Genomic DNA, 24,915 nt, shown 5'->3' on the forward strand with positions numbered 1-24,915 from the left:
TGATCTTAGCCAAAAGGCCAATGGGTGATGTTATACTACTTTAGTATGTAGTAGTAGTAGCAGCAGTAGATACAGAAGTATTTCTACTTATTCAGGTAATAGATATTAAGTAGCTTTTGGCTAAAGAATTTACTAAAAGATGGCACAGTGAGAAATGGTAGCAACAAAATATCCCCCCAATATATATTGGAGGCACCAGGATATGACTTTTCTGCGATTTGTGGGTCAGGCAAGCTGAACTTCTATTATTATGACCTTGATGGAAACAGCCAAGAAGCCATGGGAATACCAATGCCTCTTTTCCTACATTCATACTCATTCAGAGACCTCCAACCTAGCAAGTACTTACTAAATACTGTCTGTCTGGTATTCTGGAGTAATGGGTGTAAATAAAAAGCTGGCAGTGTGCAAGGTATTTTTGTATCAGAACCCTATCTCTTTTCTTTAAAAGTCAACTTTTGCACAAGTAATATTTTATTAAAAAAGTAAGCACAGCTATCATTCTGGAAAGCAACCCCTATGGAAATGAAGCCTGCTGACTCAACTACCCATGTAGATGCTATAGCCACTATCTAAGACTCAAAAAAGAAAGCTGTCCTCACCATCAATCTTTTGTGTAAGGGAGGTAGCACTTATTAACCTAATAGTGAAAAAAGAGAAGGGGCAGAGGGAAGAAAAGGGAAAGAGAAAGGGAGAGACAGAAAAAGAGAGAGATGGGGGGAGAGAGGGGGAAAACGAAAAAGAGGGAGGGAGATACAGAGGTAAAGAAAAGGAAAAAAGGAAGAGAAAAGATAAGGAGGGAGGGGGGAGGAGATGGAATTTGGGAGAGGGAGACTCCAAATGGATACATGAAGTAGATATAAAAAGTGGTGTCATGAGAAAATTAAAGGACCAAATATAAAATGACCTTTCTGATCTATGGATGTAGGAAGAGTTAACTAACCAAACAAGAGATTACATGAAAATAAAATAGTTGTGATTATATAAAATTTACAAGTTTTTGCACAAGCAATATAAAGTTAGGAGGGAAGTAGGTAACGGGAAAAATTTTGCAGCAAATTTCTCTGATAGGGGTCTCATTTCCAAGATATTTATAAGAATCAAAACAATTCTCCAATTGACAAAAGGTCAAAAGGTATGAACAGGCAGTTTTCAAAGAGAGAAATCCTAGCTATCAATAACCATATGAATTTAAAGCAACTCTGAGGTTCCACCTCATACTTGTCATAATGGCAAAGATGACCAAAAAAGAGAAGCTGTAGGAAAACAAGCACATTAATGAACTACTGGTAGAGCTGTGAATTGGACCAGCCATTCTGGACAGCAATGTAAAACTACGTCCCACAAGTCACTCAACTGTGAATACCTTTTGACCTACTGATACCACTACTAGGTTTGCACCACAAAGATATCAAAGAAAGGAAAAGGATCCATATGTATAATACTTGAAGCATTTCTTTTCATAGTAGCAAAAACCTGGAAACAAGGGGGGTACCCACTTGTTGGGGAATGGCTAAAGAAATTATGGTATATGAATGTAATGGAACGTTATTGTGCAATGAGAAATGACAAACCAGACAGCTTCAGAGGAAACTGGAAAGAGCTCTATAAAATGATGCAGAATAAGGTGAGGAAAAATATTTACACAATGACAACACTATAGAGAAAAACAACTTTGAAAGACTTTAGAACTGACTGATTCAATGATAAACTATGATTCCAGAAGACTGAAAATGAAGCATGTTACCCATCTTCTGCCAGAAAGGTAACAAACTTACAATAAAGGAAGACCTATGCATTTTTGGACATGACAGCTATGGGAATTTGTTTGCTTGACTCCACAGATTTTTTTAATGGCAGGTTTTAGTTTTCTCTCTTTCTTTTATTACTGTTCAATGGAAGAAGGGAAAGAAAATAAATGCTTATTAAAAAAAAAGGAGGGAGAAGAGACAATTACCAATTGGCTTTGGCAATCCAAAAGCTACTCCTAAATACAGTAAGAGGTGTAGGATTTACAAGGTAGAGCAAGCCAGAATACCATGGGCTTGAAATAATCCTTTAATAATTCTGAATTTATAGTCTGCTAAGCTAGCTTGCCTATTTGTCCATTGCTTTCCAAAGAGGATGTACCTTGCCTCGCTCAGGCTCTTACCTTTGACTTCCAGTTTTGAATTTGCTGAAAAGCAAGTGCTGTTAGGGATGGATAAACGACTCAATAATAAGTTGAAGTTTTACCTTAATCCTTAATGCCAGTGGCTAGTACATACTATGTGTTAAATTAATGCTCATTTATTCAGCTCCTATCCATAGCCTCCATCACTCTTTTCCCACGTTCATATTCATTCAGACATCTCTGACCTAGCAAGCACTTAATACTCTCTATTTGGCTGGAATTCTGGAGCAGGAGGTCTAAGTAAAAAGCAGGTAGAGTGTGAAGGGTATTTTTATATCAGAACTCTACCCCTTTTCTTTAAAGTGAACTTCTGCATAATTAAAAAATTTTTTAAAATGTTTTCCAAATGCTCTTTGCATATGTTGGTTGTCTTATACTTTCTCTGGGACCTCCTTTTAGCTGTCTGATTACTCATTTCCAGGCTCCTTTACTGAGTTATCATTATTCATATAATGCCCCATAATGCGAATGTACACTAAAGCTCTCTCACGGACCCCTTTTTTAAAATCAACATTCCATCCTTAGTGACCTCATCAGACCATATGGATTTAATTATCATCTTTATGCTGATGGCTACAAGTTCCACATATGCAGCACACCCAAGCCTATGTCCTCAGTTTCGGTTCCTGCATCACCAATCACCTGGTAGACATTTGAACTAAATATCCATTGACATCTGAAACTCAAAATATCTAAAATGGAATTTATTATCATTTGCCCCAAATCCACTGCTCTCCATTTAAAAACAAACAAAAAGCCTTCCCTATTTCTGTTGAGGACACCAGCATCTTTCCAGTCACCTAGATTTATAACCTCAGGGTCATCCTCAGTCTTTCACTCTTTTTCACCCCACGTGTCCAATGAGCTGCCAGATCTTGTCATTTCTACCATATCTCTTCTTGAAACTGTCCTTGGTATTGTCAAATGATTCAACATCAGAAAGTGATATCATTTGATCTGTGGAAATGATATTAAAGAAGAGACATTGCCATCAGCTTTGCCACTGCTCCCTAACGACTATGTAACCTTTCCATCTGACTCTCCACTGAAACCTTCCATATGTATTGTTTCCCCCATTAGAATTTGAGGTCCTTGAGAATAGGGAACATTTTACTTTTCTATTTGTATCCCTAGCAATGAGCACAGTGTTTTACACGTTATAAGTGCCTAATAAATACTTCACTCATTGATTAGTGTATTTATTTATGCATGCACTCATTCCTCTTATCTCCACTCATATAGACACCATCCTAGTTAAGCTCTCTCCCAGACTACCATAATGGCCTCCTAACTGGGTCTCTGAGCATCGTCTCTCTGCTCTGTCCTTCACACACCAAAATGACCTTTCTAATGCACAGATCAGACCATGACACTTCTCTACACAATCAACTCCAGTGACTCTCTATTACCTCTAGGATCAAATCTAAACCCTTCTGTTATGCATTTAAAGTCCTTTACAATCTAGCCCCAACCTATCTTTCCAGGCTTATTATACATTATAAGTACATAGCACTTTTATTTCATGCATGCCATGGCCCAAACAAGGAGGCAGAATTTCTCACTATTCCTCACACATGACATTCTATCTCCTGCCTCCAAGCTTTTATACTGGCTGTCTCTGACACTTGGAATTCCTTCCTTCCTTGATTCCCCCTTTAGGATCCCAAACTTCTTGCAAGGCTCACCCTGGGGGCCATCTTCTACATGAAACTTTTCCTCACTCCTCTAGTTGTCTTCCATCCAAAGTCACCATATATTTATTTTGGTGTATACCTATCTATGTCCATGTTATCTTTCCAAACTAGTTACACAGGCTGCTTAATGGAAAAGACTATTTCTTTTGTGTTTTTATCCTGTGCCAACGCACAATGTAGGCACTTCAAAAATGTTTGTTGACTGATTACATGTGGACTTTTAATGAGTAGCCATTTTACTAATAATGAATTTTATTTCTATTATATATCATTTCTATTATTTTTTAAAAGAGGAAGACCCTTATACTGACAGAAATTTTGGAAATATAATTGATGGGAAAAAATTCCACAAAAACAGTAGTCAGAAAAAAAGCTTTTAAAAATCTTTCCCCCTTAATATTAAAATGTTACAATTTTATACATATGACAATAAAATGCCATGTCCTTAATTTAAGTCATTAATAGTGACTTTAATTCTGGTTTCATTAAAAAGAATGATCACATTTACTGCTTAGCCAAAGCATATAAATGCACAGATTCATTACTGTTTCGATTAACATTATAATAAGCATATAGTACAAGCAGATGCCCATCTATTGGAGAACAGCTGAACAAATTGTGGTAGGTGACTCTCAAAGAATAGCACTATCCTTTAACAAATGATAAATACGAAGAATACAAACGGAAGATGTATATGAGCTGATATAAAGTTAAGCAGAACCAGAGAAATGAGAGACACACTGTTAACAATGTAAAGAAAAAGAAGAAAAGCAATACACAACAAAATGCTGTGTAATTTTAATGATCCAGCATAGTCCCAAAGAAAGGATAAGATGTGCCTCCCTCCCTTCTTCGAGGGGGTGGGGGATTATGGGTGTAGAACACTGAATATACTATCTGCTCCAGTTTACATGCTGGTTATTTTTATTGAATCTTCCCCCTTTTCTCTTTCTTTCTAATTCTCTTGTTATAGAGGAGAGCTCTCTGAGGAGGTAAAAGTGAAGGAATATATTCAGAAGTTGATAAACAAAATATATCAATAATTTTTTTAAACCCAGAAAAAAGCATACATTTTCTCAGTTTAATTTGCAATATTTCATGATATAACTGTTTGCCATCATATTTTCACAGTGGCTATAAATATCAACAGGAATTTTAAACTGTACACAATTTTAAAAAGTAAACTGGTTCATCTCCTGTTACCTTTTTCTTCTGCTCTTCTGTAGCTTTAATAATTCCTGGGTCTGATTTCCAAGATTTTCCAAAATTGTAGAAAAGTGCAACACTATTGGCAAGGAATGGAAGGTGAATGAATAAAAAGTTGAGATGTGCTTAAAGTTAAGGAATCTAAAGAAATAGACAACAATAGTGAAAGTTCCTTTTTTCCCCCCTCAAAGGATTCAATTTTCAAAAATCTAGAAAGTTAAAGAAAAAGACTGGTTGAATGATAATCACTGTAACTTTACAACTTAAAAATCACAATATAATATTACAAAGGATATACTAAATCTTTATCTCAAATATTTTTTAAGTTCTCAACTGAGTTGTAATAAGTAAGTTCATTCTTTAAATCAATTCAATGATGCATGTCCCATAAAAAATGTAAAAGTAAACCACCTGGCTTCTTAACTTCCAAAGACTGTAATTTGCCCTGAAGCAGTTAGGCAGCACAGTGAATAGAGGGCTGGACCTAGGGTCAGAAAGATCTAAGTTCAAATTCTACCTCAGACCCTTACATGTTGTGAGACATAAACTCTATTTGCCTCAGTTCCCTTATCTGTAAAACAATGATAACCATAGCTTCTACCTCCAAGGGTACGGTAAAGATAAAATGTAAAGTACTTAACCTTAAAGAACCTTGTAAATGCTAGTTATTGCTATTATTGTTATGTTCTAAAAATAATAGCATCCATACAACTATATTAAAATAATCAAAATCTTATTCAAGTCTTGAAGCATTTCTTAAATGAAACAGCCTAAAAGTTCAATAGGAAGGCACAGAAGAAGTCTTCTAGCAGCTCTTAGATATTCTTAACAGACAACAACCCCTCTTCTTATATGCTCACATCTAAAATGCACATTTGGCTTTCATTTTTAACTAGAAATATCCATTAGCTTAAAAGATATTTTCATGTTCACTAATATTTACAAAATCTTATTTTTTCACCCAGTTATATATGGGATAGTAATGCATCATTTTACATTTTAAAATTATAAACAAAAAAACTTATTCATTTAAAAAAATTTAAGAATGAAAGTATGGATACTAGGCTTTACACTTTAATTGGTTGAACATATTAAGATGGAAGTAAAATCATACTGTGAGAGCATTAGTATGTTATTGAAACCCAAAACATCTGGAATACTCATAAAAACTATTTCTAAGCTTTTTACATGGGTGGAAGTATTATCTAAGATTACTGCTCTCAATTTTGTAGTTAGGCATTTTTATGTGTAGACAGTCTTCTAATGACAATAAGCAGAAAATAAAGCTGCTTTTTAAATAAAAGTCTTAGTTAAGAACCCTATGGCATTCAGTTGGTACAAATTAAAATACTGTTTCTGGATGGAAATCAGTAACTCAAAAGGAAAAGTATTTAAAAACTAGTAAAAGTCTTAAGTTATTTATAGCAATTGCTATATGTCATTTCCCCCAAAAGTAGCAAGAAAAATGTATTAAAAACTGGGGGTAGAAGGGCCTAGACTTATGATTTCATTAGTGCAGGGGAACTTAAAATTATAGGTACTCCCTCAACCAATTTAAACTAGTTGATCTGCAACTTATAGTCTTAGAGTTGCCCAGGGCATTGAGAATACCCAGAATCACATAACTATTACGAGTCATAGGTAGGACAAGGCCAGCTGGTTATATACAATGCCATGCTATCTCTCTTATTCAAATATTAAAAAGCAATAACTGACATTCATATAAAGCTTTATGGCTTACAAAACACTTTTCTCAATACCAGCCAGTAAAGTACATGGTGCAATTATAATTAGTCTTATTTTGCTGATGGGAAAACAGGGGCAAGCAAAGAATAAGTCATTTGTCCAAAGCCACCCAGTTATTTAACGTACTTGTCAAGGACATCAACCTAGATCCCGTGATTCAAAACTCAGTGTTCTGTCCATTATGGAATAACTGCCACTGATAATTAACACAGATGGATTTATGTTTATATATTTATGAAACTGAAGAGGTGGGTACAATGAACCTCATCTTGGAATATACATAATATAGATTTTGGTTTATTCCTTTAAAACAGTAGCCTTTTTGTAAATGTGTGGTTGACAATATGGAAGAATAAATGCAGAGTAAAAAAAACTGTATTGATTGCCACTGTGATAATGTGAGAGAATGTCTGATAAACTGATATGCATGGTGGTGGTGGTGGTGGTGGTGGTGGTGGTGGTGGTGGTGGTGGTAGAAATCATTACAGAACAAGAGATGTTATGATTAAACTGTTTCTCTGTAAGAGGGGATAGACTTGATTTCTAAAGTTCCTATTCAGGTCTAACAACTTAGAATCTAGAAGTATTGATTAAACATCCACTTAGGCAGTCGTACACAGCAGAAAAGCTCTACTGTAGTTAGTGCCCCCTTTTCATATTTAGTCTAATCTGAGATGATCTGATTATTTACGTGGTTCTGATCTGTATGGGGAGGGTAGAAAAAGCAACAGAAAGGAAGGATGCAACAGAGATTACCTAGGGCAGTTGCTGCCTCTTTTTCTTTCCACAATCTTAAAACCTAATGAAAAAAATTTCATGATTCTTTTTAATTTGCTCCTTCTATGGCTTATTTGTAAGCTCTTCCTACTTCCTCAGACTACTTTAAAGTTAGGTCACAAGTAGTATGAATAATGAATACCATGAAGAGGTCACATGTATTCGAATTCATACTATTTAAAGTTATAGCTATGTAAAATATGGTAACTGCTTCTAACTCAAAGGAAGTAGTCAGTGTGGATTCAAATAATGCAACCATTTCAGAGGACTCATCACTCTCATTAATATACAGGCTAACCTATGTAACAACATCATCATGGCCAATACATGACATGAAGGCTGGAGACATGCCTATGTTATAGAAAAGAAAGTCAATGAAACTCTTCCATTTTTATTTAAGGATCTAGAATTTTAAATTCTGTTAATAGTGTGAAACTGCTAAGATTCCACTCCAAGAAGGTCATCAAACATGTATTCAAATATGTAAAAACTACAGATTCTAAAACCAGTTGTTAAAAGTTGGTTATGTCTGTAGACAGAGATGATTAAAAATTTTGTAAGCATAAATTAATAATATATCTAATTCCCCAATTGGATGCACTTAAGTAAATAAAGAAACTCAAAGATAATAAGTTTGTGACACAACAGTAAAATGAAAACTATGCATTCTTTAGGACACTGCAATCTACAAAATTTATAAAACTTATATGAGTCTCGGAACAATAAGGGGAAAAATTTTTGAACAAGAATATCCAGTCCTTCAAATTTCCTATCATGTACATTTTACCTAAAATTGAAATATTGATGAATCTGAATTCTGTTACCTACTTGGCTAACTGGTACACAATCCTTTCCACTCAAATTGACTACAGTAACATTAGGACCAACCTTGGCCTAAATTTTAAAGCATATCCCATTGTGTTAAAGCAAAAATATAAATGAACAATCACATAAATTAAATATTAACTTACCAAGATTTACATGAGTAGTATAAAAGTTTATTTTAATTCATAAAAACCAGGAGTATTCTATGTCATGTTTTACAGCCAAATTCTGCTGAATTTCCTGGACCTGGGATCTTCTTGCTAACTTCTCTGTATTTAATTATTATTTTTTCTTCAAAGAAAGGAGAGAAATGCAAATTCATCTACTTAACTACTACTATTACCAATAAGAGCTAACATTTACATAATGCCTACTATGTGCCAGGCACTGTGCTAAGCACTTTATAAATATCTCATTTTATCCTAACAAACCCAGGGAAGTAGATGCTCTTATAATCTCCATTTTACAGTTAAGGAAACTGAGGCAAACAGAAGTTAAATGAATTGCCCAGGGCCATACTGCTAGTAAGTATCTGAGGGCAAATTTTAACTCAGGTCTTCCAGACTCCACGCCCAGCACTGTATGCAATTGGGAGACCACCTAAGTGCCACTATTCAACAGTCTAGTAAAAGATTTCAGAATAGAGAAAAGTTAAACTTTTGCCTAGAATGACATTTTCATTATTTATTTAATATTTAACAATATTTTTTCCTCTTCCCCAATTAGGGCTGAGAAGTAATTCATGCACTGGACAACAAAGAATTATTTTAGGAAAATATGAACTTTCCCCACTTCAGTATAAAATTCAATGTCTCGTTTAGGCAGCGGAATGTTATGCTGCTAAGAAATACCTCTAGTCTACTGAAGTCACTTCAGAGGTCAAGTCACTACTTTAAAAAGCACATTTTAAGTAGATGAGGTAATAAAAATAAGCATATCTGTTTGAGTCATACCAAATGTTCCAGTAAGACAATTCTAATGCCTAATGAATCCTTAAGGGGCAGTTTTTATGTCCAAGTATAACACATGACCAGAATGAGGTGGTGAAAACTGCCACATGGAGGAATTCCACCAGGTATCACCTTACTTACACTACAAAAGCAAAAAGAGGAACTGTGCTTTGCTGAAATGTAAGCATATAAAGTTGTTTAAATATAAGAATTTTAAGCTTTTGTTCCAATTCTTTGCTTCATGTCTCAAAAACAAAATGAGTACAGTCCCCCAAGCTGAAATTAAACGACTGGGCAATTTTGCCAAAAGATCACATCAAAGTAACTATTTCACATAGAGGGTACTTGATAACAATTAAATAATGTTTGTAATAGTAATCAATGTCACCACAATTTTAGACCATTAAAAATGTATTTTACAATTGGATGAGGTAGTACATGCCTGTAATCCCTGATCCTCGGGCAGGAGAAGCCCGGTGGATTGCTTGAACTCATGAGTTCTGAGCTGAACTAATTCTAGCTCCAACATGGGGATTACCTCGCTCTCTCCCCAGGAGCAGAAGGCTAACAGGCTACCTGAGGAGGGGGCAAACTACCACAGGTCATAAACATAACATGTCAGGGGCAGCTAGGTGGCACAGTGAATAGAACACTGGCCTTAAAGTCAGGAGGACCTGAGTTCAAATCTGAACTCAGACATTTGACACTTACTAGCTATGTGACCTTGGGCAAGTCACTTAACCCAGATTGCCTTGTCTTCCCCGCCCCCTCCCCAAAAGAAAGAAACACAACATGTCAAAAGTTCAGTGCTGACCAGCTGTTCAGTGGGATTGAGCCTAAGAATGCCTGTTGTACTTCCAGCCCAGGTCAGAGAGAGACCCAGGCTCAAAATTAAATCAATAGGTAAATAAAATTTGCATACTTTTCTATAGTGAAGTTTTTGAAGATTTAGTAAACATTTATGAAATCTGCGATTTTATTAAAATATTCTGAGTCTAAATTATCTTGATTTTTTAAAAATCTAATTAGATGCTAAAAATCTTTATCACGAGTGATGATAAAGGATATAACAAAGGTCAAAATTCTAAATTGTTCTAATACCTTTGATGTATGCATTTTTACTTCAATGTGTTGAACATTGACAACTGCATTTCTCAATTTATTGCAATAATAAATACTAGAGTCTACTACAAATTAGAATTATAAATCTAAATTCAGTTTAGCTTAAGAGTCGGGTAAGTTTTTAGTACATTTAAGTGCCATTTGGCCAGTACCAATCATTAAAAAGGGAAAGACCACATCTTTTCTTTGAACTTGGTAGAATACCATCAAGATATCCTGAAAAGGATGGTGGGACTTAATAAACAAGGTTCAGCTTTAAGGCTTTTCTCTATTACTGACATGCCTGACATTTACAATTCTTCTTAGTAATATTTTAAGTAGGGTTTTAGAAGAAGTAGTAGTCGAAATAGTGTCCACAACAAAATGTCAAATCCAGACTTGAAGTCACAAGCCAATAGGGGCTGCCCTTAAATATCTGGGGTCTACTGGGTCTCCTCCAGGTATCATGGAAGCATCTCTAGTTCCAAGTACACAGTGTGGTGAGATCATAATCACAACTGTAATAATGTCCTTTAAGCAGCACCCTCTCAGATACATACAAACTGATAGCAATGCTGACTTATATCACCAGAACACTACCAGAATGATGAAGGCTTTCACTTGCCATTGTCCTAATTTAGGCAGACTCAGGTTTAAAAAACAAGAAGCAACAACAATTAGCCAAGTTACAGATAACCTACCAGCCATGGGGGTTAGCTATTCTTTTCTCTCCCCAAGGCAGCTGAGGAAGAGAAAAGTTGTGATCCTGTTTTCGCTGTACCAGAACTACCTACCCTCCTTAACATAACAGATCAGCACCATCATCTCTGTATAAAGGTCATCACAAAATAACATGTTTTAGATCTTTTCTGCCTTTTCTCATTTTCACGAAAATAAGGGGTATTAAAAAAAAAACCTAAAGACCAAATGACTTCATTAAGTACTGTATTAGGAACTTAATAATCCCTGGATTCTTTTTAGACTCAGTTTAAGTACCACCTCCTCCAAGAAGGCTTTCCTGGGCCCCCTAGCTGCTGAGGCCTTCCCTTCTAAGGCTACCTTTCGTTGATTTGGTATTTATCTTGCTGTACTGATTTATATTTGTTGTCGTTCACCACTACCACCACCCCACCCCACCCCACGTCCATTAGACTGTAAGCTCCTTGAGGGCAAGAACTGTTTTTGTTTTCTTTTTGTATCCCCAGGACCTGGCACATAGTAAGTATTTAATGAATACTTGTTAATTATTACATATGCTTCTAGTTAAGCATATGCTACATAATTATTAAAGCATGGCATATACATGCCTTTCATAAAGCAACTCTGGTTCATGTCACAAAGCTAAAGACAGACTTAATCATTTTTGAGCAGATAAAGCCTAATCAGAAGCAGAATGCCATGGTGGACAGAAGGTCAGTCTTCAAATCAGGAAGACCTGGGCTCAAGGCTTGCTTCTGTCACATTCTAACTCTGTGATCAAGGCCATGGCACTTCTTTTCTTGCCTTCCTCAGCAACACTCTTATGAGATAAGCTAGACATGAGTAGGTGCAGACAGTCTGCATATAGGATTTACTGATACATGTTTGAACCAAAAAAAGGGGGGGGGGGGCAGGACTGCACATCATTAAGTTTCCATTTTCTAGAAAAGAAATATAATAAAAGCAATCATATTAAAATAATAAAATTATGCTTTTAAAATACCTATAAAAGAAATTAAAGGCATTAAGAATTTAAAAGTTGTTAAAAAGCAACTGTTCATGGATATATTTCATGCCTAAGAACTTTTTCCTGATAAATTTTTGTTGTTATGGAATTTCATTAATTATATTTTAATTTTATCATTAAATAACTAATGAAAAGTACTGACACTATCAACTTTTTGACAGAAAGGATATCATTCCAAAACCAGAAGAACCATGTCACATACATCCAGAATTTGGTTGCCAAATATATTCCAAGTGGCAATGCACTGTGCATTGAGTGATCAAAAAATGATCTGTAAGACATAAATTTTATTTAGTTTGAATTTAATATCTCATTATAATTTACTCTTTAAGTAAAAGATAAAAATTAGACATACTTGATACACAGAAATCATTTAACCAGAATCCAAATAACTAGGATTTTAAAAATGGTAATATACAATGATTCTTTCTCTAAAGTCTATTACTGCTGCCTCACTGTGGCATGCAGGTGACCCAAGGTTCCAGATTATGGAAGGGCTTTAAGTGTAAGCCCAGGACCAGCATTGCTGAATATAACCACCAGGCTGGTCACAGAATGATTAATTTTTTCAGCCAATATAACTTGGAAAGACCATTTACTAAGTTGCAAAGTGGTTATAACAGAGAGAAAACAAATAGCAATTTAGAAAGCATAGCCTATGATAAACGATAATCACAATGACAATTCCATTTTATTGCAAGGTCGTAGAGTGCCTTTGGAACCATCTACTCCAAATAAGTTTAATATTTTTTAATTGTAAGAAAATTTAAGCTGCACGTCAAAAAAAAAATCACATTCCTTCAACTAGAATAGTCACACCAAAACATTAGATTCCACAATCACCCTAGACAAACAATTCACTTTTGTGTGCAAATTAATATACCATTGATTATTCAGTGAACACTGGTGTACACACACACACACACACACACACACACACACATACTTTTCTGCTACATATCTAAGAGTGACTTCCAGTTTTTCCTCTGTGAAAAGTTTGTTTCTCTATATAATGTTAGAATTTAGGTACATCACTTCAAGTGTAAAAAATCAATCATATGAGCATTTACTAATGCACCCAAAATGAGTCAAATTAATGCAGCATTTTAGTAAACACATGTGTTTGTACATAGATATAAAATTAGGATCATAAGATCATAGATTTAAAGCTAGAAGGGAGAGCCTTAGAGGTCACTGAAGTCCAACCCACTTATTTTATTGCTTTAGAAACTGAAGCCCAGGTAGGTTAAGTGATTTGCCTAGTCAGACAATCCTGAGTGTTGGAGCCACGATATGAATCCCAGTTCTCTGACTCCAAATTTAGTACTCTTTCCACTGTGCTACTGCAATCCCAAATCTTTTAAGACTTTAAAAAACTAAAACCACTAATTTTTCACATCAGTATTCAACTTTTTTCCAACTCAAATGTACACATTGTTTTTTAATGAAATAACAAGGACGGCCTCTCATATGAAGGAGGTAAAGACCAATTTGTGCAAAAGATCACAAAAACTTTGGTATTTTTAAAAGGTGAGCTTTTAATTTAAAATTAATTCCTAACAGGTGTTTAATGACTGTATGTTAGTACTATAGTCCCCAGTAGGAGATCTTATTAAATGAATTTTTAAAAGTCAAGTAGAAGTCAGCAAACTAGAAGGCACAATTCAACCAGCCTGAAATCTGATATGGAGTAAAGAAGACTCGAGTTCATGTCTTATTTCAAACCTCTGCTAGCTGTATAACCCCAGGTAAACCACTTACTGTCTATTTCCCTCAGTTTTCTTATTCCTCAAACTCTCAGGGCTGTCCTAAGGATTAAATGAGGCAATATTTGTAAAGGGCTTTGTAAGCCTTAAAGCACCCGTCTAGCTACTGTTGTTGCTGTTGTTGTTACTGTTATTGATAACCTTAGGTACTTGCTAGTCATCTAATCATAGTCACCCTTTTGCATGGCTAAGCAGAGACTGGGTGCCCCTGTCATAACATCTTTCTCTCAACCACTGTAATTGTTACCATTACAGTTCATTTTGAGTTGTTTCTTTTATTAAAATTCAAATTATCAAACCTGCTCCCTAAACCTCAAATACTTGAGGGCTAACACAGTAATAACCTATTAACCAGCATTCACAGCTAAAATAATCTGAATTGCTTTATTAGGTATCTTCCTCCTTAAATTCTAGCAGAGCATTGAAGGAAACTTCCCTAGGAGAAGGAAGAACACAATGCAGAGCCACTGAAGCATAGACTTGGATGGTATATAGAAGAGAAAGGCCAATGGGTAATGGACTCCTGAGAGAGTCCATTTGAGAAGAGGGCAGAAGAAGCGGGAAAGCAGACAGGGGAGCAGGACATAGATAAGAGAGACTTGGCTGCCTTCACTATTTTGACTAGGGCCAGTGCTTTCACCAATTCTGTTTTTCCTCCCAAATTGTGACTGGAGAACCTGGTGCCAAATAGGCAAACATGGCTCCACTTTAAGCTCTAAAGGGGAATATTGTTTATTTATGAAAAATGAATAACAAATTATTTTGTACTATAGCTACTCAGTTAAAACAGGTCAAACCCTAAACTCTTTTCAACAGAAATGTTCCAAATCTTATACATGTGTGTATGTATGTGTGTGTATATATATGTATGTATATGTATATGTTTACATATAGATATGTATATAAATACTTAATACCAAAGTGTACACATGCATGTGTGTGTACAAAGTGCTTGTGGTGTGTAAAAGCTCCCACATATATATATATGTATAAATATACACACACACACACACGCACGCACACACACACGCACACGCACACGTGCACATGCACATACACATTTTGGCATTAAATATGAATGTGGTCTTCTCACTCATTAACAACAACTTCCTAGTTAATCCTTGTAAGGCTGTAGAAAGTATGCACACTGATGAGACCACTGATCACAAAAGTATTAAAATATCCAAAGATAAAATATTGCTTAAAATACTATAGAAAATATATCTTTGTTTAATCAAAGTTTTTAAAAATTTTTTTTATTTTTTCTAAATGCAATGACACTTTTTTTAATTGACTTTTTTCCTGAGAGAAAATTCTTATCCTTTCATTTACAGCTATATTACATAGTTTAAAACAACACTTACTTTGAAAGAAACTGGACCATAGCCCAAACACCACCATACATTAGCCCTTTAATGAGCCAAGAATCAATATCTAGGTCTGCTATAAACCCAACCAGCCATATAACTAGGAAAGGAGTTCCTAGCATTACCTTCTGCCGAAATTCCTGCACAGAAACAAATATGTGTTATCAATCTTTGCAATTTTACATACATTTATTGTTGGAACATTAATACCTGACAAAAAGAAAAGCAAAAGTCGTGTATCAAAGGGAAGAAAAGTGTTTTTACTGTCTCCTGAAGCATGCTCTCGGATACCAGCATTATGCCAAATTGTTCATTTCTGTTTCTAATAAAATAAAAATGACAGATCATAAATTGGGAACTTGAAGGGATCTTTGAGGCTGTCAAGTCCAACTCTCTCATTTTACAGGTGAGGAAAGTGAGGCATGGAGAGGTTAAATAATTTAGCCAGGGTCACAAAGCTAGTAAGTATCTGAGGTACCCTTCCAGACTCCACCTCTAGCCCCCTACCCACTAAACAATACTGCCTCTCAGAAGAGCAGTGAGTTTCAGAAGAGGCATTAGAATTGCTTCCATTCCTTTCTGGTAGTGGAGAGAATTTGACAGACATGGATGAACTATAAAACTTAAGTTATAACAACATTAAGCTAGGATTTTATTTTTAAATAACACACGGGGACATTAAACAAAACACAATTTTAAAGCAGTCAACATCTGAAGAGACCTTGGAGGTCTTCTAGTTCTACCTTCTGCTGCTGTCTTTTAGCTTTAGTTTTCCAGTTTCTGTTGGAATACTCCCAGTGATAAGGAACTAATGAATTACTTCATGAAGCAGCCTCTTCTACTGTTGAATGGCTCTAGGCAGAAAGTGTTTCCCTGTCACTTTCACCTATTAAGCATCCCTGCTGATCATGCTGCCTTCTGGAGAAACACAAAGGAAATTTAACCTCTCTTCCAAACGGGAAACAATCCTTGAAATATCTGAAGACTGCAATCACCTCTCCCTTTCCTCTCCTCTAGGATTAAACAAATATCTTTAATTCCTTTTATGATGAGGTCTCCAAAGCCCACATTAACTTTCTTAACAGCTGTATCACACTACTGGCCCATGCTGAGTTTACTGTCACCTAAAATTCCAAGGTCTTTTCCACATGACAGCCTATTAAGTTTCTTCTATAAGCTTTCATTTCTTAAAAAATAAAAATTCCTAACTTTACATTTTATTTATGATTATACTTAAACCCCTATTCACTGACAGACTACTACAGAAAACATTAAGAAGACTTGCATGCTAACAATTACTAGCTCAGCATTCTTGTTCAATGACCTAGAAAACCATCCAATAATGATCATCTAAGCCATATTTTACCATCTTATTCATAAGGATATTATGACAGTCAACCCCCTTGCTAAAAATAAAAATGTGATGCATTTCTGACACCGCCCAGACTACCTATTAACTCCAAAATTCAATGAACATGTGTCAGTCACCTACTGTTGGGATAGCAATGTCTTAGGTGCTGGTAGAAATAAGAGTTTAAATAAAGATATGACCCCTTCCATGGCTTTCACTCTCTTTGGGGGAATCATATATACAGATAAATATATTAAGCAATTTTACCTAAGTGTTTCAATGGGTGCAAAATAAAAGTACTATGTGAGGTATTGGGGGAAGGCCACTACAGTCAAAATTGGAAAAGAAGAAATCAGAAAGAGTTCAATGGAGAATGCAACATTTGAATTGGTTAGAAATTTAAGAGGTGGAGGGAGGAATGACATAAAACCACATGAACAAAAGCATGGCAGTGGAAAGGCACAGAGTTAATTCAGAGGATAGAGAGTAGTCCAATTTGGATGGAAGATGGAAAGATAGGGTAGCACCCAATTTTGGAGGGCTCTGAATGCCAAAGAAATCTGAACATGATTACTCGGTAGATCACAGGTAGCCACTTGTATATTTTTGAGTAGAAGAATGCCATGACCAAACTTAGGCACCAGATAGCTTAGCAGTGGCATAAAGCAAGAACTGGAAAAGGCAAGACTTCTGCCATTCAAAATAGACCAAGAAACAGGGAAAAGTGTAAGTTTAAGTTTCTAAGCAGGTAGTAAGTAAGCTCCATACTAGTATAGTAGCAACAGGAACAGAAAACAGTGGACAAATGTGAGAGATGTTGCACAGGTAGGATCAAAAGGACTTGATAACAGTCTGGATGCAAATGGCAAAAGAGAGAGGCATATCAAAAATAACAGAAAATTTTCTAACACAGAAGTCTGGGAGGTACCATTAACAGAAATAATGAAGCTAAAAAGAGGATATGATTTAGGGCAAGATATTAAGCTAGATTCTGGACATGCTGAGTCTGAGGTAAAAAGAGCCCATCCAGGTGGAAATATCCAGTAGGCTGTTAGAGATGCAAGTCTGGAACTAAAAAGAGAGGTCAGAGCTGAAAATAGAGAGCTGGGAGTTATAGGCATACAGGTAGTAGTTGAAGCTGTGGGAGTGAATGAGATAGCTAAGAGAACAGGTTAAGAGGAGGAAGGCTCAGTAGCGAATTTAGGGAAATTTCTACTCTAAGAAGATGGGGAAGAATATAAGAAGTGCTAAAAAGGCACTCAAAGCACTACACAAACCAGTCTCAACTTTTTAGTTTTATCTCACATGCCCTATATTCCATCCATACTAGATGACTTAAAATAATTTCAACTGCATTATATTCTTCTACGCACGTGGCTTTGCTCATGCCATTTCAGTAGTTTAGAATGGCTTTCTTTCATCATATAACCACAAATTAAATTATAATCGCTGCTACAATGATAAATTTATGACCTAATGAAACATTTTGAATTTATAATATAATTTTAAATTTTATTATACAATATTATTTTTATTTTAAAATAACAATGCAAAAAAATTTACATATTTGAAAAGAAAAAAAAAACCACAAAGATTAAGGGGCTTCCTCAAAGCAATGTTATTACTAAGAAAAAAGCCATTTACTAAGTGTTACCCTAGAGTGGCAGCTAAAACTATCCTATTTACTTTAAAAGTTTAATTGATGTCTCCTATCATTTCCTGATCTCCCCCACCTCCTATAACAAAAAAAACCCTCTCTAACCTACTCAACGCACAGCTCAGGCAGTTGGAGAAAAGAGGCATCATGAAAAAATAAGGTGAAAATAGATGTAAAGAGAGTTATAGACAACTTGGCGATAAACATAACATCACTATATGGTATTTTATGATTCGATTTAAGGATACAAACAGGGTGTCATCGCCTCAGTAGTAGGAACAGTACGCAGACTACAGTACAGAATAAATCAGCAGAGGAAAATGCTAAAGATTACCCAAAAAGTCTTTAAAGCTGTTCTGAGACTGAGAAGAAATCAAAAGGCCCGGGGGAAATAATGTAATGGTAATACTGCATTGAGACTTTGCTTCTGTCTTCTTCAGCAAGGACAATATCCTTTGCAAATAAAAAGGGCAGTCCAAACCCCACACGGGAAACACTGAAGACTAAGTAAAGTAAAGAGCTGGTTAGATGACATCTAGCTACTTCAATTTACTCAATGTCTCCAAACCCAAATTTCAGTGTCAAAAAAATGACAAATGTGATTCACAGACACGCTGTCAGTAAAAGAAATCAGAAAACAAAAGCTCCAAGAAACTGGAGCTAAGCAAATGTTTATTTAGTTTTCTAAAGGGGAAAGGGTAGATTCTAGAAACTATAGATTAGTAGATCTGTAGCGGATCTCCAACAAAATTTCAGTATAGAATATTTAAAAAGATTGTGAACACTCGAGAGAAACTGTGAGAATACAATTATCAGTAGCAGGCAACAGGAGGTCACTAAGGAATAATCATTCCCAACTAACTTCATTTTTTTTTAATTGTGCTGCTTGATTCGTACAAACGAAGAATTCAATAGATATGGTACAACTAGATCTCAGTAAGAAATCTGACAAACTCTATCATGACAGCATTGTGGATAAGATGAGGGAAATATAGGCTGGATGGCCATACAGTCTTGAACAACTTTATCAAAAGAGTGCTGATAAAAAAAAAATGGTGACAACCAAAAGGTATATCTCTAAATGGAATGATATAAAACTGTCCTGTTTAATATTTTTATTGACAACTTGAAAGAAAACAAAAAATGCATGCTTATCAGATTTGTACAAAGCATAAAATCAGGAGGGACAGCTAATGTAACACAGAAAGAAATCAAGATTCAAAGTAGAATTCAGAGTAGAATGAAGGCCTCAAGTGTGCAAAATTAAATTTACCAGGAAAAAAGGTAAACTGTAGTTAGTTTAATAAGAATCAACTGCAGAAGTACACAGTGAGAGAGCCTCAACTTGGTGTCAGTTCATATAAAAAAGATGAGGGCAAATTTTAGTCAACAGTTTATTTGATAACTGTCAACAGACTTATTTGGCTCCAGAAGAATACCTCATGCTATATGAAGATAGGCTATATAAAGAAAGTGAAATCCTACTTGAGGGCATAGACTACTTTGTTTTCATATACTAGCTCAATGCCTGGCACATGGCAGGAACTTAAGAAATGCTTTTTCATTCCTCCGTGCTGCTCAGATAAAATCTACAATTACTGTGTTCAATTCTGGGTATCACATCTTAAGGAAAACATGAATAAATAAAAATGTATCTAGAGGAGTAACCATTAGAAATGTATAGTTCATTTGGGAACAGAATGTTGTACGCAATGGATGAAGGAGAAGTTGTGGGAGTATAGAAAGATTACTTAAGAGGCTACTATTAGAGCACAGATGAGAGGTAACAGGGGCCTAAACTAATGTTATAGCAGGAGAAAACCTCCATTTTTCAAGAATTAATAGTATTAGAGACTGATTGGAAGAGGGGAACAAGGGAAAAGAATCACAGATGATTCCAAATCAAATTTAATTAAGTGGTAAGATTTAACTTTGTTTTTTTTTTTTTTTTTGCTTATTTCAAAAATTTGTCAAATTTAAGCTGCTTTTATTTTGGAATAAACTGGTTTGCTATTTAAGCCATATAAAATAATTGCCACATATAAAAAAACCAAAGATTTTCCAATTTAACTGGATATTATTCCTTCTAGGCTGATATTGCTCAAGGATTCACTTAAAAGGCTAGTTTCTGGCCAGGAAGTTCTGAAATTCTGGAAATGTAAAATATTACTGAGGCATATACTTTGCAGCCTTGTACCTCTGGCTATTCATTCCATTACACTCATGAAATGTCCTCCACTTCCCTCCTGGACATATTCAAATGTGACCCAACCTCCACAAACCAGGGATTTTGTGAGTGAGATTGTTTACAAACATTAAATTTCAATGTAAATGTGAGTTACTATTATGATTAGAATTTTGAAGGTCCTTAAAAATAGTATGGTTCAATACTTCCTACAAGATGCAATGATCTCCTGCAAAGGGGCAGGTAGGTGTTACAGTGGGTAGTCAGGAGGGACCTGGAGTCAGGAAGACCTGAGTTCAAATTCTGTCTCAGACACTAGCTGTGTGACCCTGGGCAAGTCGCTTAATCTCTGTTTGCCTCAGTTTTTCCATCTATATAATGGGGGTAATAATAGCACTTGCCTCCCAGAGTGGTTGTGAGGACTATACCACAGAATAACTGTAAAGTGTTTAGCAGAGAGCCTAGCACATTGTAGGCACTATGAAGATTTCTGAAGATTGGTTTTTTACATTACAGATTGCTAGCAGGTAATGCAGTCAACCTTTATATAACTGAAAATCTAAATTTCAATTAGAACAATGCTACAATTTTCAACATCAATTAATTGGCAAAATCCTGTTATTAGGGCTAAGAGAAAGGAGTTAGTAGAAAACAACAAAGGTAATGGACTGAAGAGAATTACAATTTTTTGTAGTTCACCACAGAAATAGTACCTATAGGTAAGTCAGGAAGGATTTTTTTATCACTACAACATCCCAGGATCAACTGAATCAATTAATCAACTTTTATTAATAGCTTACTGAATTTCAGAAAATGAAACAAAACAAAACTGATGCCCCTCCTGATCATTACACATGTCAATCAACAAAAAAACTATCCTAGGAACCTTTGCTAGGCACCCTAAATTCATTATAATGTTAGGATTTTAAAATGGATAATTCTTATATTAGAAATATAGGATAACAAATCAAATTTAAAAAGGAAAGACTAACAAACACACAGTAAAGAGTTTTACCTTATCAGCCTTTAGTTTTTTGAGGAAAGACGGATTGTCATACCCTTTTGCCTGTCTTGCCTCTTGTAAATGATTGATCATCCAAACATTTTTCCTTTGTTTTGCCAAATCAAGTGGTGATTCTCCCTGATGGATGACAAAAATAGAAGAACTTCACATTAAAAATAAAAAAGGCATCTTTTATTATTTCCCATCCTATCCATAAACAGAGAAAATAAAGTTACATGTTCCAGTATCACTTTAATTCTTACTTTGACATCAGAAACAATAGTTATTTTGGTTAGATTTTAAATTATTTCATTAAGATGTTTACTATTCTTTCTTAAGAATGAGAAAAAATGTATTCAAAACTCAATAATTAATCTACAAAATTCAATCCTTAATCATATTCTGAATTGCTGTGCAAATCAAAAAGTAGGTATATTAATACTTGCTGGATCATAGGTATTTTAATCTGTGTTTATTCCCTATTTATGTCACAATCTTGGAGGAGATCATGAGAAGGAATTATTACAAAACAATGTTCCATCATACTAAACCTCTCTCAATTTCATCATGGTGATACCAAGAGCTCTAAGAAGAAACTGAAGAAAAAGAATAGAGAAATAACACTATTAGTCAATCCCTAACTCATCTTACTATAGGTTGGGTTGGCATTCTTAACCTATAACAAATCCCTTTGTCCTTCTAGAAAAGTCCATAATTCTGATTTTACCCTGACACATGAAGAACTCTACAGTGATAAAGTGCAAAGGAAGTGAGAAACAAGTCAGAATTCCAATTATCTCTTTTACCCTTTCCTATCAAAGTATTTCTTTTTATAAAATACTTAGAGGCTTGAATGAGTTAAAATTTCCCACTTAAACTTCTTTGAATAAAAAAAGAAAATTTTTTAAAGTCTTTTCTCATAGATTCATATTTCCTCAAAAAAAGGGCAAGAAAACTGCTAGGACTGTCTTTTAAAAGATCAAAGGGAAAAACATTAAAATTATATGCAATTCTAGGGGCATTTTACTAACTTTTGTGGACCTTTTATCTTTGTGAGGGATGGAACCTAATTTTTTTTAAAAGGCTCCTCAAAATACAAGAAAAAAACCTATTAATTAAAAAAAGAGGTGTCACACACAACAGGGTACAGGCTAATCTAGCTCAATCCTCTACAAATACAAATAGGTCCTTAATTTGAAATACCTTACCTATTCAAAAAATCCAGATACTAAATTTAACACTGGCTAATTAATCCAAACTATAAAGATTACCTGTGTAAAAGCAATCCCTTTGGGGGAACAACTCCCAGAGAAAATCCTGCAGTTGCCTCGGGGTCCAGCTGAGCATCCCTTCCACTAGAGGGCCATGTGACACCTAAGGATTGCCTAGATAAAAAAATTGAGGGAGCTTTAAGAAATCTTTCAACTAATCTTCTAATTATCTGACTATTTTAGTGTATTCTTTATATTCAGCTGGAAGTATGAATAAACAATTAAATAATTTTAATAGTTATAATGAAACCAGGGATCTGAATTCATGTATGTAGTTAATCACTCCATGTATTAGCAGGAAACAAGAATTGACATGGAGGTTATATAATACTATGCAACTAGTAGTAGAAAATAGCGTTTTGGCCTGACGAACACTGTGGCTAAGCTAGTGGATCACTTGAACTTTAGCTTAAGATTGAATTTCATTCTCAAACCCAGGGAAAATTCTCCTTTGGTGACCTTCTAGGTCAGGAACTTAAAACATAATGGAAACTTTTCTGATAATACTTTCTTATTTCATCCCAAGAAACCACATCAAGATTTGCTTGTAATATTAACAGAGCTAGATCAGTAATTTTTTTATAATCTTAAAAAAAACCCTTTATTCCTTAAAAAGGTAGTATATGTATAAAGAGCTCCTAAAAAGCATAACAAAAGCAAAAATCCTATAAATTAATTCATAGGGTTGAATTACTTAGGGGATAATATGTTTTTCAAAAATTTATAAATGAGACCAAGCCATATACTAGGATCCCATATACTGAGATTACTATGTAAGTCATACAATGTTTGTATCTTACTAAAGCTAAGAATTTAACCTATCCTAAATAATCATTTGAGAATTATGTGAGAACTGTTCTAATCTGAAATACGCAAATTTAAAACAACTTTAGAACAACAACCTTAAACCGGTAATACAAACAAGCTCTCTACTCAATGCTTTCAGAATATTATTTCCAATGAGATAATATGTGTAAAATGCTTAGCACAATGCCTGGCATATAATAAAAGCTTGTTTTCTCTATTTTTGCATAGAGATCTGCTATTTGTACTTTCTACCATTATTTTGTCTTTTCACAAAGATTGAAAAAAAATTTATCAATTCTTTACGTATGCTATTGATTATTTACAGGAAAATCTCTTTATGTAACTGGAAAAGAGACAGAAATTTTCATAAGACTTAAGCTCTATTTTACTGGGAAATACTATAAAAGGAACACTGATATTTCTATCCATATAGAAGCAAAAAAAAAATCAACAAATGGATTATAAAAGGTTTTGTATAATCTTGATAATTCTGAGGAAGACAGAAAGAGCAGGGGATAGAAGGGAAGAGACCAGGTTCAAATCCTGGCTCTTTGGACAAATTCCTTTCTGAAGGTCTCAGTTTCATCATCTGTAGATAAGAGGCTTGAACTAGATGGTCTTAAAAATGTCTCCAAATGTAATGGCTTATGAGTCTATGAATTTAGATTCATTAATGTCATTTCTACAAGAAAATTAGTCTTAAAATACATCTTACAATAATTCAAGCTTATCAACCATAATCTTTGTAACTTAAAAACTTAGGTGGTAACATCCCTCAATGAAGACTTACTTTATACAGACCCAAATGATTTCCCTGTCTTGCCATTCTAACTCTTCTAAGACCTATACTGGAAAAAAAGATTCATAATTCTAAATTCTTAGGATCAGCAGGATTCCTTTGATCGATAGATATTTCCCATTAACTGAAATTAAAAATCTATGATTTACATCGAGTCATGTCAGAAATGGCAGCTTCCAGGTGGAAACATCAAGATCTTATACTGGTGATGTGCAGAAAGGGGTAAAAATCGTAACCAAAAAATCCAACTTTTTCTCTCCAACATAAAGGAAGGGGCAAGAAAATCTAAACTAAAGATTTTTTCCTCCAAAAGTCTGGAGGTTGCCTAAGTATTTCAAGCTATTAGAAAATAAAGCAACATTAAGGCATGCCTACTTAATGGCACTGTTAAGAATCATTCAGCTAAATAATGGTATAAAATTTAGTCTTCTTTCATTATAGAGCCTGATCAGAGTGTAAGGGAAATTGGCATAACAACTAAAAAGGAGGGAGATCAGAAGTGTGTCACTTT

General features: G+C 34.8%; 1 protein-coding gene across 1 annotated transcript in view; it reads right to left on the reverse strand.

The window, feature by feature from the left end:
• The window catches only part of ZDHHC17 (zinc finger DHHC-type palmitoyltransferase 17), a 106,094-nt gene that overhangs the window by 18,677 nt on the left and 62,502 nt on the right, over positions 1-24,915 (reverse strand). Inside the window, exons 8-11 of the mRNA XM_036759674.1 lie at positions 21,540-21,665; positions 15,329-15,471; positions 12,369-12,469; positions 5,071-5,195 (exon numbers count right to left, since the gene is read on the reverse strand). Coding sequence (XP_036615569.1) covers positions 5,071-5,195; positions 12,369-12,469; positions 15,329-15,471; positions 21,540-21,665 — 495 coding nt within the window. The remainder of the gene's footprint in view (positions 1-5,070; positions 5,196-12,368; positions 12,470-15,328; positions 15,472-21,539; positions 21,666-24,915) is intronic.

Source organism: Trichosurus vulpecula, chromosome 5, assembly GCF_011100635.1.
Source record: "Trichosurus vulpecula isolate mTriVul1 chromosome 5, mTriVul1.pri, whole genome shotgun sequence".
Classification (NCBI taxonomy): Eukaryota; Metazoa; Chordata; class Mammalia; order Diprotodontia; family Phalangeridae; genus Trichosurus; species Trichosurus vulpecula.